The 16,602-nt window shown below is 37.9% G+C and overlaps 1 protein-coding gene across 8 annotated transcripts in view; it reads right to left on the bottom strand.

Annotated features, from left to right (window-relative positions):
- Positions 1 to 8,011: 8,011 nt before the first annotated feature.
- The window catches only part of GKAP1 (G kinase anchoring protein 1), a 64,292-nt gene continuing 55,701 nt past the window's right edge, over positions 8,012 to 16,602 (bottom strand). For 6 of the 8 annotated variants that reach the window (XM_036330714.1, XM_036330709.1, XM_036330708.1 and 3 more), the window contains 4 exons: positions 14,997 to 15,060; positions 11,596 to 11,666; positions 10,739 to 10,816; positions 8,012 to 8,337 (listed from right to left, as the gene is read on the bottom strand). In XM_036330714.1, the coding sequence (XP_036186607.1) occupies positions 8,290 to 8,337; positions 10,739 to 10,816; positions 11,596 to 11,666; positions 14,997 to 15,060 (261 nt within the window). In that variant the 3' untranslated portion in view covers positions 8,012 to 8,289. The remainder of the gene's footprint in view (positions 8,338 to 10,738; positions 10,817 to 11,595; positions 11,667 to 14,996; positions 15,061 to 16,602) is intronic. The other 2 variants (XM_036330713.1, XM_036330715.1) reach the window with 2 other exon arrangements.

Raw genomic sequence — 16,602 nt, 5'->3', positions numbered from 1 at the left:
TTATTTCTAACCAAACACTTATGAAACTGCTCTGTAATGATGTCTACATTAATTTTATTTCTTTAAAATTATGAAGTATATGCACAATTTATGAAGTAATATAATTTATCTGTAAGAATATACAGTATAGTTATTTTGGCACTTTTTAGAAATAATCCTATATTTTAAGGAACTTTTGGAGATGGGGTTCCAGATAAGGGATCAACAAACTTTTAGGGAAGACTAGGTAGTAAATAGGTTAGCTTTGTGAGCCATACATTATCTGTAAATACTTGTATTCCCATATAGCTTTGTAACTTTTTTGGTGTCACTCATCCCATTCTGCCTTGTATTACATTTGTGTGCATATCTCCTTTATTAGACAAGGCCCTTGAAAACAGGGATCAAGTCTTAATTACACAAGTGCCAACCTAATTTCTTGGCATTAGAGCATTTATTGTAGAACTGAATTGTTGGAACTATTGTTTTCAACTAGAGAGGAAATTCACTTAGAACATCATATTTTATACTCTTCTGTTTCTCCCACGGTTTATAGTATAGTGACATAGATAATAGGTAATACAGTGGGGCCTTGACTTACGAGTGTCCTGACTAACGAGTTTTTCGAGATACGAGCGTCTCTCGGCCGATTTTTTGCTTTGAGTTGCAAGCTAAAATTCGGGTTACGAGCCAGCTTCAGATACCCCACCGCTAGTTGGCGCAGCGAACATCACAGTGAACGCCACAACATCAGCCCAGCATCGTCTCACTCGTTCACTTTTTGATTTGACATACGAGTAATTTGAGTTATGAGCTCCGTCACGGAACGAATTAAACTCGTAAGTCAAGGCCCCACTGTACTAACTTGCTTTGTAATAGGTTCAGAGGGAAAAAACATTCACTCCCTGCTTGTGTAAAACTCCAAGTCTAATGATTTCAGAGGACAAATTTATTCAACACACATGTATTTGTCTCATAGAGCACTTAATAAGGCTAGTATCAACAGAATTCCAATAGCAGTATGAGGCCAACCTGCAATATTAATAACCATCCTCCCCAAGGTCCCATAAACCACCAGGGTCTACTTTGGCTGCTTCCTAGGTATTGTTTTTGTATTGACTTATCCCTTTGGCCCAAGGCATTAATCTAGGCACAGAAGGATGTATTAGCAATTACACATACTTTGCCATGGCCTGCACAGAGGAAATCTAGGGCAGTTATATCAATCATAATAACCCTGAACAGTGAGTTGAGGCTGACTTGAATGCCTTCCAGGGCCAATGTGATGTCATTGATCTCTTCAGCTAAATTGAGGACAAATTTTCTTCTACCTCTTCTAACTGGATGGTTCTCATTGTAGGAATAATCCCCCGCTCCCAGGTTGCATACAAACAAGTAAATTATCCCTCTGAGAAACTTCTCCAAATAACCAAGGTCAGCCTCATATTAGATAGTTCTACATGTGGTCTGAAGGCTCTGTGATCTATTGTTGTTTCTTCAAACACTTGAAGGTTTCTTATCACAAACTTATAGTACAAATATAACAAAGTTCATCAAGAGGGTATTGGCCAGAAATAAGAGATGACTGTAGATGGTAGCACAAGAAGTCCCTAAGGTGCAAGCCACTGTTTTGTTTCGTTTTTTTCAAGAGGAGGAGAACTGTGGTTATTTGTGACATCCACCTAAGAAGTACAGTCCTGGGGCACACATGATGCACCTGGAAAGAAAATGTTTATAATTATTGAAGCCCCCCTTCCCCCAACCAATCTGACCTGTATCAGTTGTGGGGCACAAGATGGCAGTGCCTCTATTGTAGCCTCCTAGCTGGTTGATAAGCCCTAGGTTTCCTAGTTCATTTGAATAATTAAGTCGTCTTTGTTTACGGAAGGACTGCCTACAGGCAGGTAGTCCGAACTGTCCTGTTTGTCCATGCCACCAGCTGAGTGGCATTCATCCACTCCACAGAATGACTAGTGAAGACTACAGGAGTAGGAGTGGGAAAGGTGCTGACAGATATTTTGCAGGGGAGGTACAAGAGATGGGACATTCCCTATTTTTTTAACTTTAAAAAAATTTGATTTTAGAAAGAGAGGGAAAAAGAGAAACACCAAGTAGTTGTTCCACTTATTTATGCATTCATTGGTTGATTCTTGCAGGTGCCCTGACTGGGAATGGAACCCACAACTTTGACATATCAGGATGATGCTCTAACCAACTGAGCTACCCTACCAGGGCTCCCTGCCACTTTGAACTGGCTTATTATTATACAAGAATGGCGATCAACTGTGATCAGAGAGCTATGTGGTGGACAGCAGAGCCAGTTAAATGTAGTGTTTGCTAGTTCAGGAGAACCTTACCTGAGTGTCTTCCTTCATGAGGAAAGGTCTGGGGATAGCTCTGAAGATGGGAGACCATGATATCTCCCAGGCCCCCTGAGGTCCAAGATATTCCTTACCCTAGTGCCAGACAACTTACCTCTACCACCAAAAAAAACCAGTATGTCCCATTCCAGTAGCTATAACTTCATCTTCTTCCATTCATCCCTGATTCACACCCAGACCTTTTGTCCATAAGGATGAGACACAAAAAGCAATAAGGACATTTTTCTAAAACTTATTGAGAGCCATTATGTCCCCCATTTGGACCACCACAGGCCATTATAGGGGACTAAGGGAGCATGTACTCAATCATTATCCTTACCCACTAGGACCATGTCAGTCCAACAGAATCCAAGCAGCTAAACAAGAATTAAGCTTAAATCTTTTTAAAATATATTTTTATTTATTTTAGAGAGGAAGGGAGAGGGATAGATAGAAACATCAATGATTAGAGAGAATCATTGATCGGCTGCCTCCTACATGCCCCCTACAGGGGATCAAGCCCACACTCCGGGCATTTGCTGTTGACTGGAATCGAACCTGGGACCCTTCAGTCCACAGCCGACACTCTATCCACTGAGCCAAACTGGCTAGTGCAAGCTTAAATAATGTACCAATCAGGCCAACCTGTGATTGTCACTAGAGGAAAAAAGAAGCATCATGCCCAGGGTAACAGTCTGGATTTTCGCTATCATTTTATATCCCGCCCCCCACCTGCCACCCCCCTTTTTATCATTACCTGGGAAGTGGCCAGGAGGAGATGATCTCTTTCTGGAGACAGCACATTTAATGACCAAAATACCTAGTATTAAAGTGTATGAACTAGGAGCAGGTGAGGGATATAGAGAGAGAGTTTTTTGAGATGGCTGTAGATGGTAGCACAAGAAGTCCTGAGAACCTTGGCCATTAGCCCATTGTTAAAGTGGCTTTTGCAATAAAAAGTACATTTGTCAGACTGCAAATGTTCCAGAAAGCCAGAAACATGACAGATTAGTTTTAAGGGACACAAGAGTATGGCTAGAGTCAGTTGATTGGACTAGACCAGTAATACCAAAGGTGACAAAGTGTCAACAATGGTGAGGCACCACAATAACCCTGAGATGGGCCAAAGTCCAATGTAATCAATATGCCAGCAGTGGGCAGGAGTCACACTTGTGCAGTGTGGCCTCATTCCCTGTGAGACAAATGTGTCATCTTTTGTCAGGAGTCCAAGTTGCAATCAGTGTTAACCTTTGCATCAGAAACATAGATTCCTTACTCTGCCCACTCCATGATGATGACACACGGTGTAGACCATGCCCAGTACAATGATGGACGGAAGCAGCAATAGTGGCAATCAGGGCAGCACAAAGCTCTGTCAGCAACTTGACTCCTCATTCTCAATGGAATAGCCCCTACCATGACATCTACATGAGAGACCCCAGTGTTTGGGTCAGCAATTGTGATTTGTTTATACACTTCATGTCCCCAAAGAGGATGTGTTTCAATCTGCCAGTCTGTAGTTTCCCAAGTGCAGAACGAAGAGCTAGGCTGTTGGCAACAGCCCAAGAGTTAGTACAAACGTAACAAAGTTCATCAAGAGGACTATTGGCCAGAAATGAGAGTGGCCTTTAATTCTGCACAAAGTATAGTGACCATGTCCACTGTTGGTTCTACATGTTAACACCAAAGTTGAACAGCCACAATAGATCTGATAGGTTTCAGTGTAGCTAAACCATCAGTGAATCAGGTCCAGGCATTTAGGGGAAATCCTGAGTTGAGAGCCCCAATGAGTCAGCAGCTTTACTTCACACATAAAGTCAGAGGGAAGAGAAGGCAGTGATAAAAGTTTCTCCAGGGGATAGCTGCCACTTTTCCTTTAAAGCCAAGATACCCTGGGCCAGAACAGCAGCATTCTTGAATATATCACTTCCATTTGCTGAACAAGGCTTATTTAGCCCTTCCCACCTTGGTAGTCATTCTGTCCAAGTTGACTCACCCCCAAATGGCAGTATTAGGCGGAGTCACACGGCCCTTATCAGTCAGGTATTCAGTTTCAACAAGAGCTCAATAGCAAAGCTAATAAATAGCTGCTTTTTTTTTTTTTAGAAATGGAATATTTGGGAAATAGGCTTGCTTTTTCCCCCCACTTTTTATTTATGAGAAAGAAACATCCATTTGCTGTCCCACTTATTTATGCATTCATTGGTTGATTCTTTTATGTGCCCCGACTGGAGATCCAACCCTCATTCTTGGCATATTGGGACAATGCTCTAACCAACTGAGCTACCCGGCCATGGCAACTAATAGCTGCTTTTCAAATGGGATGTATGTGTAGCTGTGTTAAGGAGGCTTTGAGTTCGAAACCCAAAGGGGCACCTCAGGATGGAGGCTGCCTCCTCTTACCAGAGACACTAATTGGCAAAATTATCATTCCTGTAGATTTCTAGCTCAAACTGTGGAGCCTCAAAGTCACTAGCACTATTCTGCTTGCAACTCTTCTCAATCAGGAGAATGTCCTCTGGCATTTAAGGAATGAGGAAACAGAGGTACACATCAATTCCTACTATACATTCAGACCTAAAACAATGATTGAATTGGCCTGGAGGACCCCACCCAGGTCACATTAGCATTCCTTCTCCAGGTGAATCCTGCCTAAGCGCTATTGGCTGCATTCTCTAGATGCCAGCTCCCCCATGGGGCTGAGAGAATGGTGATGGGCTCCTATATCCAGCAGAGCCATATAAGTTTGAGTTCCTCTCCACCCCAAAGTTCCCCCAAATACTTGCCAAGCAAACAGACCTTTGGTCCCCCTTGGTGACAGGAAGACTTGGCCCCTCTCCTAATCATCTTTGCCTTAAAGTAGCTGAAGTTGGGGCAGAGGAGGAGGGGAGGGATCAAGCAGCAGGAAGGAGAATGTGTGCCAGAAGCAAAGTGCAATGACTGTTTTAAGCACTGCAGTGGCTGACTGCAGCTTCATCAAACAAACTTCCAATGTTCCCAGCCCACCCAAAGTGCTGTATTAGGTAGCAAAGTTCTAATTCTGCCCAGAGTGCAGTGACCATGTAACTGTGGCAGCCACAGCCACATTTTCCAGCTGTGGCTGGAGTTTGTCCTTTGGTTGATGACCTTCTTTGAGGAGATCACCTTCATCTGGGCATGTGCTGCCCCCTTATCAAAATATCTCTTAAATTCAATGTAAGTGGTAGGGGGAGTTTTCCATGAAGGCAGGGCTCATTGCAAGAAGTTATCTAGATTTCTTTGGGTCTGTTTTTCAATCTTCAGTGGGTTACCTAATTAGCATTGTTAAACCCAACCTGGGGCAATAAGAGCCTTAATACCAATCTAAATACCTCATTTATGGTTTCTGCAGGAATTAGTCTGCCTTGGAAAAATCCCTCTAAGTCTTAGGACCAAAGCTCCTTACAGCAGTTTGCACTGTAAAAAAAACCAAAAACTCTTGAGACCTTTTATGATCATCTCGGGATGCATCTAAGGTTAACGATAGACTGAGGGAAGAGCTGAGCTGAAGGACAGCCTAGCTGTTGCCATTATTAACAACCAGGGGCCCGGAGTGCAAAATTCGTGCACTGGGTGGGGGTAGGGGGTGTCCCTCAGCCCAGCCTGCCCCCTCTCACATACTGGGAGCCCTCAGGCGATGTCCTAGTGACGGCTTGGGCCCGCTCCCTGCTCCCCTTGGAGATAGGGCCTAAGCCGAAGTCTGGCCTCCCTTTGTGGGAGGTGACAGAGCTGATCAGGGGAAGGCACCAGCCCCATCACCCCGCTGCTTGCAGCCACTACCAGTCACCGCAGCCAGCAAGGTTTTTTCATCAACACAGACTCCAGTCCCTTCACCATGAAAAAATGACAACTTCCTTTAGGCATTTTCAAGATGTGTCTTTCATATAATAATAATTTATTATTTTTTTTATCCTCACCTGAGGATATGTTTCCATTGATTTTTAGAGAATGTGGAAGAGAAAGGGAAAGACAGAAACATCAAAGTGAGAGGAACACTTTGATTGGTTGCCTCCTGCATGAGCCCTGACCTGGGCCCCGGCCAGGGAGGAGCCTGCAACCTAGGTGCACGCCCTTGGTCAGAATTGAACCCAGACCCTGCCATCGGCAGGCCAAGGCATTATCCACTGAGCCAAACTGGCTAGGGCAGGATATGACATTTCTTAGCCCTCCAGCAGCGGACCTTCCTTTTTTTCACCAGGAGTGTGGTGAAAATCCCTAGATCACCTTTTTGGATTCTTATTACCCAAGTTACTAAGAATATTACCAATGGCATACAGGGAGCTTAGCCAATGAGCGGTCAGAAAAGGTGTTTCCTCCGTAGTTCACACCAATTGCCAGCTTGGCCCCCCCGGCCCAGGCCTGACACCTCTGGCCCAGGCTTCAGGCCTGGGCAGGAGACCCCCATATCCCCCGATCACCGGCTCCACCCTCGGCCAGAGGCGTCGACCCCCATCACCCTCCGATCCCCGGATCTGCCCCTTGACCAGGCTTGATGCCTCCGCCAGAGGTATCAGGCCTGGGCAGGGGACCCCCCATCTCCCTCAGCCAGAGGCGTTGACCCCCATCACCCTTCAATCACCGGATCGGCCCCTCACCCAGGCTTGATGCCTTGGCCAGAGGCGTCAGTCCTGGGCAGGGGACCCCCAGACCCCTCCGATTGCCGGCTCCGCCCCCCGCCCAGGCCTGACACCTCCATCACCCTCTGATCGCTGGTTCGGCCCCTTTCCCAGGCCTGACGCCTCCGCCAGGTGTCAGGCCTGGGCAGAGGACCCCCATCTCCCCCCGACCACCGGCTTCTGGGGCTTCTGGAGCCAGCCTGTGGCCCAACGGGCGTCAGGCAGGCAGCTTCTGGGGTCTCACACGGGGGCCTGGATGGCAGCTCTCGCGCTGTCCCGCCCTGCCTGCAGTATGCAAATTAGCCGCCATCTTTGTTGGCGGTTAATTTGCATATCATACTGATTAGCCGATGGGAGGCGTAGCAAAGGTATGGTCGATTACCATGTTTGTCTATTATTAGATAGGATGCTTACATGCTCATTCCTTTATCTCCCAAGCCTTCCAGGCAAGGTTCTAAAAATCTGCCTGGTTTCTGCCCATAGCAGTTGGGAATTTCCCTTTCATGTTTAATGTAATGCATGTTTCTGTCACTATTGTCTGACAGAAGGCAAAACTTAGTATTAGTTGTTACTTTGGCATGAACCTGAGGCTGATCTAGTAACAGCCTCTACTTGCCCTTCTTGCAAGCTAAGTTAACTTGGACACATTTTGTGGATGTGGACAGAGAAGACACCAGTCTCCTAGGTCAAGGACAAAGGACTGTTACTTACATCAATAGAAGAGTGTCAGCATTGTCAGGCACCATTTCCCCAAGGCCCAGTTCCCAAAAAGCAATGCCAAGAGGACCAGTGTCATCTGTACATGTAGTGAGCTCTGTTATAAGAGAGGAGTTCTGAGCTTAGGGAACCCCAATCGTTTATAGTAGGCAGTAAACCTATTATATCAACCATTTTTCACTCATCTTGTATGTCCCATAGGTTTAGCATGCATTAAGTGCTGAGTAATATTCACTGAACTTAACAATCCAACTAACTGGTTGTGCTACAAGCAAAAATAGTATGTTCACATTGTTTCTGAAACTTAAAACATCAAACATATTAATGGAAGAGTAAATTAATTTTATTGACTGATGAAAAACTAAAGTGATAAGAAGTATGGATAGTAAACAATAATCATTGTGTTCTGCTGGAATTCTGTTTTTCTTCTTTTCACTTTAAGCCAAAAGGACAAAAAATTATAGACTGTTAGTAAGCTAATTGTTTTACATATTTCAACAAAAACTGCATAGCTTAGCAGTTGCACAGCATTAAATATATACATTTTTGCAAAACCCTGAAAGTTTTAATTTTTGTGTTGACCTCAAAGGCTAATGGAATCACCTACACTGGTCGAATTCAGAGTTTCTTTTCCCTTTTCTGCCACCCTGTAAAGAAAAATAGGGCAAATTATTTAGAAAATACCATTGTGGGGCCATTTTCATCTTAAGAATATATGAAACCAAAGGCATTTTGAGTATGAGAAGGAAGCATTTTTTGAGTTTGTTGCATATTTGAATATGCATACTACTAAATTATTTTATAGAGTTATTTTTACAAATGGTTAAAGTAGTTGTAGAAACATTACCCCTCTTTGAACTAGTCTAGATTTAGTAAGTTCACCAACTATGTTACTTTTTTTAGAGCTCTTTTAGACTGTCCTAGCTTTTTTTTTTTTAAATAAAAATTTTAATCAATACTAACACAATTTATTCCATATGATCCCTTTTGGGTAATTCAATTTCTAATGCAAGTTTTGTCTAGTCTTCTTACCAGACAACAGCATTAAAAGTATGATTTTGTTCATCACTGGTTTGAAAAGTAGATTATACTTTTCATATTGCTCAGTGACATATATATACATCTGTATTTAATCTGCTCCAATTTGACTAGGGCCAAGAAAAGAGAAAGGCAGCTTAAAAGACAAGAAGTATTTTACACGAATTAACATAACATTTTCTGCTTTATTAAAAGTAAATACTAATTGTAGAAATATGGAAAGTACAAACGTACAAAGAAGAAAATTAAAATCACCCATAACTACTCTACCTACCCCTCTTCATTTTAACCACAAAAATGATTTGATGTATTTGCCTTACAATTTTATAATTTTTCTCTCTCCATCTTTTATAAACTATGGCAGTGTATCCAAGTTAATTGATTAGAATCACGTGAGTAGTAATATTTATCAAATTCTGATGTCTAAACTTTGTCCCAGACCTATTTATTCACTATTACCAGGACTGGGCCAAACTATCTGTAATTCAAAAAGCTCTCAAGTGATTCTGATGATCAGCTAAGTCTGGGAACTACTTGTCTGTGAAAAGTGCATTTCTTAAAATGGTGATTATGTTAGGGGCACATGAAACCCAGGCCTATTTAATAATGGTGGCAGCTTCTCTGTATTTTTCTCATCTCTTTACTGCCTATAACTTTTCTCTTGGTGATCAAAAACATTTCTATATCAACCTTCATTTAAAAAAAAAATCAAGTGTAAAAATGCTGTTATTCATTCCTGACCAAATAAAAGTTTTCCAAGGATTCATTCAGAGAAAAAAAGTATAAAGAGGTTATCTGGGTCCTGAAATGTGTAATCTCATCTTAAAAACAAAATTTATTTCTTGTTTACAGAAAAGTAAAAATAAATTTTTCAAAAGTGTTTCTATAAAGTAGATCCCAACTTCACATAGGTATCAACGTTATACAGCTTAAAACTCTTACCTTGCTTCTCAACAAGATTTCTTTTTGTTGTTGTTGTTAAATATTTTTTTAAATATATTTTTATTGATTTTTTTACAGAGAGGAAGGGAGAGGGATAGAGAGTTAGAAACATCAATGAGAGAGAAACATCGATCAGCTGCCTCCTGCACACCCCCCATTGGGGATGTGCCTGCAACCCAGGTACATGTCCTTGACTGGAATCGAACCTGGGACCTTTCAGTCCACAGACCGACACTCTATCCACTGATCCAAACCCGTCAGGGCAAGATTTCTTTTTAAACACACAAAATATTTGAGAATCATTTTCAAAGCCTCCCAGGCAAATTCTCATTCCCAGACTGATAAGATGTCAAAGCTGGGGCTAAATAACTTTTATGTTCTCTAGGCCATCAATGGCTTTCCTTTTTTTTTTTTGTACTATGACCTCACATTAATTTTTTATATCATGACTTAGACACACATACATACATATAAGTAAATATATGTGTTTATATATACATACAGATACACATATACTAAAACAAACCATTAACATTTTTTACTACTTCACCCTAAATAAAATGCTGAATGCCAGTTTGTGAGTGCAGAAGAACTTACAGAATTAAAAAAATCACTATTTTGCTACAAATATCAATGGATGCTAAACCATTGGGTAAAAAGGATCTCGTCACACAATCTCAAAGTATCACTCCACATATAATTTATTAATTTATAAATATACCTTTACAGTAAACACATCTAAAAGATACTGCTGTACACAAATGATTAAACTTATTATATAATGGGGCAAATGTCATTATGTGCTTTCCTTCGATATAAGTCAATGGCATGTATGCTGCATCATTTATGTAGTACCAAGAATTTTTTCTGAAATACTTTAGGTATGCTGCAAATATCAGTATCTAGAAAAACCTTAACATTTTCTAAAATGTAAATTATATAAAACTGTTAATATTTCTGGTGAATAAATTTTGGCCTAAGAAAAAAATAGTCCACTTATTCTCAAACAGTATCTATTTCAAATGTATTATTTGTGATGAAAACACTTTCAGAATTATAAAAGCATACCTGATATTTGGCTAATTCTGCTTGTAATACTTTCACTTTAGATCTTTCTTGTTCTAACGCAGCATGAAGTGAAGTCACCTATAACCAAATATTCAACTTTTTAAAAAGACATTTTTTTGTGTTTTTAGGCAAATACTCTTAATTCATTTTTATTTTTAGCTGTGTATTTTTTTTTACAATCAAAATAATTTTGTATTCTTTTCAGATGTGTAAAGCATAATGGTTAGACAATCATATACTTTACAAAGTGTTCCCCTCAATATTTCCAGTACCTACCATCTGGCATCAGACACTTATTCACAATGATAAGTTTTGACTACTGGATAAATTGAGCATCAGAAGAGAACCCTTCCTCACCACCCCAATTTCAATTAGGCACTTTACTTAGCTATATATTAGAGATACACATAGGACAAGCTCACTGTTCTAAGACCATGGATTAAGAATGGGCAGGGCAGAAAATCAAGCCCAAGGGTAGGATAAGTTCTATCTGCCCTTTCTATCTCTATATTCATAGTCCACATCAACTAAAATACAACCTTATCTTCACCTATTCTTCAGGACATAGCTACCTCCCTTAAACAGTAAATAGAACCTTCATTAATTTGCTAATACATAGTAATAATTTATATCACTTTCTTTTTTATTCAATTTATTAGGATGACACTTTAAATAAAATTATATAGGCTTCAGGTGTACCAATTCTTAATACATCACCTGTATACTGTATTGTGTGTTCACCAATTTATATCACTTTCTTGCAGTGTTGATGGACTATATTTTTGTTTAGTCAAGTTTCACAATTCAAGACTAAGGAACAGCCTAAGAGTATCAGTCTTATATACAGTTTTCCTTACCTGTATAGTCAGTTCATTCTTGATACTTTGTGATTCATCAACTTGCAGAAGTATTTCTGCTTTATCTTTCACTGACAAAAAAAGGGGGGGGGAGAGTAGTATAATTAATTTTGTCAATCACTCCAATGCTTTTACAGTACTTTAGTGACCCAAAATAGCAATGCAGTCAGGCAAAGATTAATTGTCCTCCTACTTAAATGAATGTATTCCTTGATCCTATATAGTTCTTAGTTTTCATTGGGAAATTCTGATAATATATTATCATATTCTTGGAAATTTTAAATTTTCTGTAGTGCTGAAAATTAATTGTACAGATATGATGAAAGAGTAAGTTTATCCATCTACAGTAAAGAGGACAAATACACAAGAAAATAAATTTCACATAGAGAGAAAACTTTAAACACCTTGACTAATCTTTTTTTGATTAATCTTTAAGATTAAAAAAATATAGAACATTTCTATTTCGTTTTCTTAAATTGTCAGGGTGACCATATACGCCCACAGAAATTATTTATATCTCACGTTTCATACCAATAAAGCACTGTCAAATAAACATAGCTCATATGATCATATCTGATCATATAACATCTGTGGTCTCTCAGAACTATTCGTTTGTCTAGAGGTTTTTTCCCCTCTTTGGGGAAGTAAGAGATCTATATTTTAGCCCCTTAGTTTCCTTTAAGCATTAAAAATCTCCACATGGCCAATAAACCCCATGGTATAATGGCTACAGAATGAAAAGCTAACTCCTCAACTTTAAAAACAAGCTAAGGAAAAGAAAAACGAGAGAGGTTAAAGAGGTAAAACTATAATAAAATTTGTAAGAGAAGAAATGTTTAAGTTTTTTTGAGTACCAATATCACTACAACTCTACCAATATAATACTGTAAATCAAATTTATTTTTCAAGTTTAATATGATATGCAATAAGGTGTGTAACGTATCTAGAAACGTATCAGTCTTTCAAGAATCAACTTGGGAACTTTTATGAATTACACTTTCTACTCCTCCATCTTCATAATTAAACACACACACAACTAAGAACTAGTGACTTTTTAATAATTATGTAATACTTTAATTACAGTCTCTTCTCCTATAATGCTTGTTTCGATGACACTGATATATTAGGAACAATTTGAACACAACAGGAATTTTGTATTTGCTTAAGCTCAATTGTGTGAACATAGAAAACTGCACCCATGCACACAATCAAAATAATCTACCACCTATCTCAGTTCAGTTCACCGATTTTCAAGTCTTCCATAACTTAACAGTAACACACAAGTTATAACTCTCTGAAGCCTACTTCTACAAGCAAACTAGGTTGTGTTTAACCATTTTTAACATGTATAAAACTGATACTGTTTTTATTAGATTCCCACCTTGTTTTAAATGTTTTAAAATTATATATTTTTTATTTCAGAGAGGGAGGGAGAGGGAGAAAGATAGGTAGAAACATCAATGATAAGAGAGTATCACTGACAGACTGCCTCCTGCACGCCCCACACTGGGGATTGATCCCCTAACCTGGGCACATGCCCTGACCGGGAATCAAACCATGACCTCCTGGTTCATAGGCCAGTGCACAACCACTGAACCACACTGGCTAGGCAGATTCCCATCTTTTTTTAATGTATCACTGATTAAGTTTTTGACTGTTGTATGCTTCTAAGCCCATTTCCTCCATAGGCCTTATGGTTTTAACTGTGTGATTTTGCAAATATTGGTGAATTTAAGGAACACGTGTTGCATTATAACAGAATTGACTGTATTTACATTTATATTATAAATGACAGAGTACATGTACTCTAATGTACTGTATTTTTCATGTAATGATCCTATATCAAATTCTTCTAGTTGGATTATTTACAGTATGGAGTATGGACACAAATTTTATTTACTGGTAGCCATTTTTAATCCATTATTGAGAATAAGCTTTTATCAATTAATATTCTCACTTTTTACATTTCTTTAAGCAAGAAATATTTCTTTTATATATTTAAAAATCATATATCCTTGCCCTAACCGGTTTGGCTCAGCGGACAGAGCGTCGGCCTGTGGACTCAAGGGTCCCAGGTTCGATTCCGGTCAAGGGCATGTACCTTGGTTGCAGGCACATCCCCAGTGGGGAGTGTGCAGGAGGCAGCTGATCAATGTTTCTCTCTCATCGATGTTTCTAACTCTCTATCCCTCTCCCTTCCTCTCTGTAAAAATCAATAAAATATATTTTTTTAAAAATCATATATCCAATAATACCTTTAATTTATTCAATTAGAAATGTACCTTATAAACCAATTATTTATTTTCATAATTTTATGCATTAAATGAATCTTAAGATGATGGTTTCTAACTGTCCAAATAATGCCTTTCCCCATTATTCTTTAATTTCTATTTCATCATAGTTAAGTTGTATAATAGTTATAGTTATATTATAAAATAATTAAAAGGTTATCAAAAGCCTGAATCTACTTCAAGACTATATATTCTGTTCAATTGGACAAGATTTCTGGTTTTTAATCATATTGGTTTCTTAACTGTTATTTAATAATATAGTTTAAATTTTGGTTGGACAATTCTACTCCCTGTATCTTCATATTTGAAACAATCTTCCGGTCTTGTTCACTTATTCTTCAAGGTGAGTTTCACATTTTCTGAAGTGCTATACAATGCTCTCAGGATCTATATTTGGCATTTCATTAATACTTATTAACAGGGAAAATTTATTTAGACAATTTTGTCCATTCAAAAGGAGATTTTCTCATGTATTCATGTCTTTCTCTATGTCTTTTATGGTTAATAATTTCCTTTGCGTAAACTTTATATTAAAAGTTAATACACATTTTCTTTTCTGTCATGAATGGAAACTTTTCATAGAACTTTCAAGGTAAGTGTCACTAGGTAAATATAATCAGGAAAGCAACTGATTTGTGGGGATTCACATATAACATCAACCTTACTAATCTTATCTCTAGTCAGTTTTGGTTGACTTCCTTGGCTTCCTGCTTCTATTGCTGAAAGTTTAGAGTGGTAGCAAAAGTATGAAGAGTGGGGGGGGTGGGGAGGGGAAGGAAAACCTAAAATGATGATAGGTCTCCTCCTCTAATAATTAAAAAGCAGAATCTTAAGCAAATGTTATTCTTGTTTTCCTGCTAAATGTAGTCTAACAATTCATAAGAATTGAAATTTCAAGATTTCTCTTATGTGAATAATTGTAAATTTGTATAATACCTAAGGTGCTATAACAGTGACTTATAATAACAAAATTATCAGCAACAATCCATTTTGTATCACTCTGGGAAACCTTTTTATTTTGTTGCGTTAATAAATCACGTATCTTGAAAAATTCTCTTCAAATCTTTTTTAAGATTAAATTTTAATTCTAAAACCACAAAAATCACTTACTTTCACCTTCCTGAAGCATTTTCAATAACTGTGCATTTCTTGCCTTTACTTCTTTATACTTTGCCTGATAGTTAAAGAAAAAAAAGATTTAATTTTTAAAGTAAATGATAAATTCATTGTTTACTATCAATATATGGTCTATGAGTTCTTGAAGACATAGTTACTTTTAAAAGAAAAAGGATGAAGAAAAATGTATTCAGAACTGTCTACTACTTAAATTGTATCCCTCGTGACTGAAAGAGATAAAAATGGAGAAAGCAGAATAATATTAAATTTTTCTGAGGACTTTCTCTTTTCTTCTTCAAATAAAACCCTTAATATTTCAAAATAATTAGAAGAAAAATGATTCATGGCTCTATACCAGGAATATCCAGTAGTATACTAGAACTTTCTGTATCTGTGTTATATCTGCCACTGTCCAATATGTGACTATTAACTACTGAAAAGAGACCTAGTTTGACTTTGGAAAATACAGTTTTACCTTTATTTAAAGTTTTAATTTTATTAAATTTAGGAATACACATGTAGTGGTTACTGAATTGCACAGCACAGTTGTGTCTTCTCAGTTAAGACTAAATTTACTAATCTCTTGTTATTTCAATAACTATTGGTAAAGTAATTTTTGGCAGACATGAATTAGTAATTTATTGAGCTATCTTTTAATTCTTTTTCAATTTTTTTCTCCAATGTCTTAGCTTCTTCTCATACTACATAGGTGATACAACTATACATTTATGAATAAGAACTGTATTTCCATGTTAACCTCCATATTCTGGAGAATTTTCCCGCAACACCACCTTTATTCAACATATAACCCACTCTGAATTACTTATAAATACTTAATACATTAGAAAAAATACATGTAATACAATATAGAAAAAAAAATCAGGAACATATCAGTATAAAAAACTTGTCATTTCTTCTCTTATCATGTACACAGATATATACAGAAGTTACCAAATTCAAGTCTTTCTTGTAAGAGAAATTTAATGTATTTTAAATCAAGTCCAATAAATATGGCTTTTCCTAATACTCTGCCCAGTAAATTGCTGATGATAAATCAGTAATGTAACCGAGTAATACTGAATACAATGAACAGAAGTAAGGACCAAAGTAAATATACAGTGAACAGGACTTCTGAGCTGCTTAGAAATGAACAAGAAAGGTAAGTCAGATGGAAACAAAAATATGTACATTCAACTACAACTACAACTATATTCACTATGAATATAGAACTATATATATCTACTGTGAATATGAAACTATCTTATGAAATTCTAATTCTGAGGGCTTCAATCAATGTTACTATCTCACCAAATTATCTCTAGCTCAAACGTTTTGTCTAAGGTCCAGATCAGTGTACATGGAATCACCTCTTAAACTAGCCTTAGGGTCTAAAATTAGCACATACAGCAAAAATTGCAAATGAGCAACATTACCCATGGAAATTCTTTATATTGCCCATTAAAGTAACATAAACACATACAATCCTAAATAGTAAATCTATGTATAAAAACATACATGTATAAAAATACTAGTAGCAATTTATAATAAAGAACACAAATGAAATACTTAATGCTCTTATTGGTATCTTAATTTCATGAAA

This window comes from Myotis myotis, unplaced genomic scaffold, assembly GCF_014108235.1.
Source record: "Myotis myotis isolate mMyoMyo1 unplaced genomic scaffold, mMyoMyo1.p scaffold_m19_p_12, whole genome shotgun sequence".
Lineage (NCBI taxonomy): Eukaryota > Metazoa > Chordata > Mammalia > Chiroptera > Vespertilionidae > Myotis > Myotis myotis.
The sequence above is the reverse complement of the archived record's forward strand: the minus strand, read 5'-3'. Positions and strand labels throughout refer to the sequence as shown.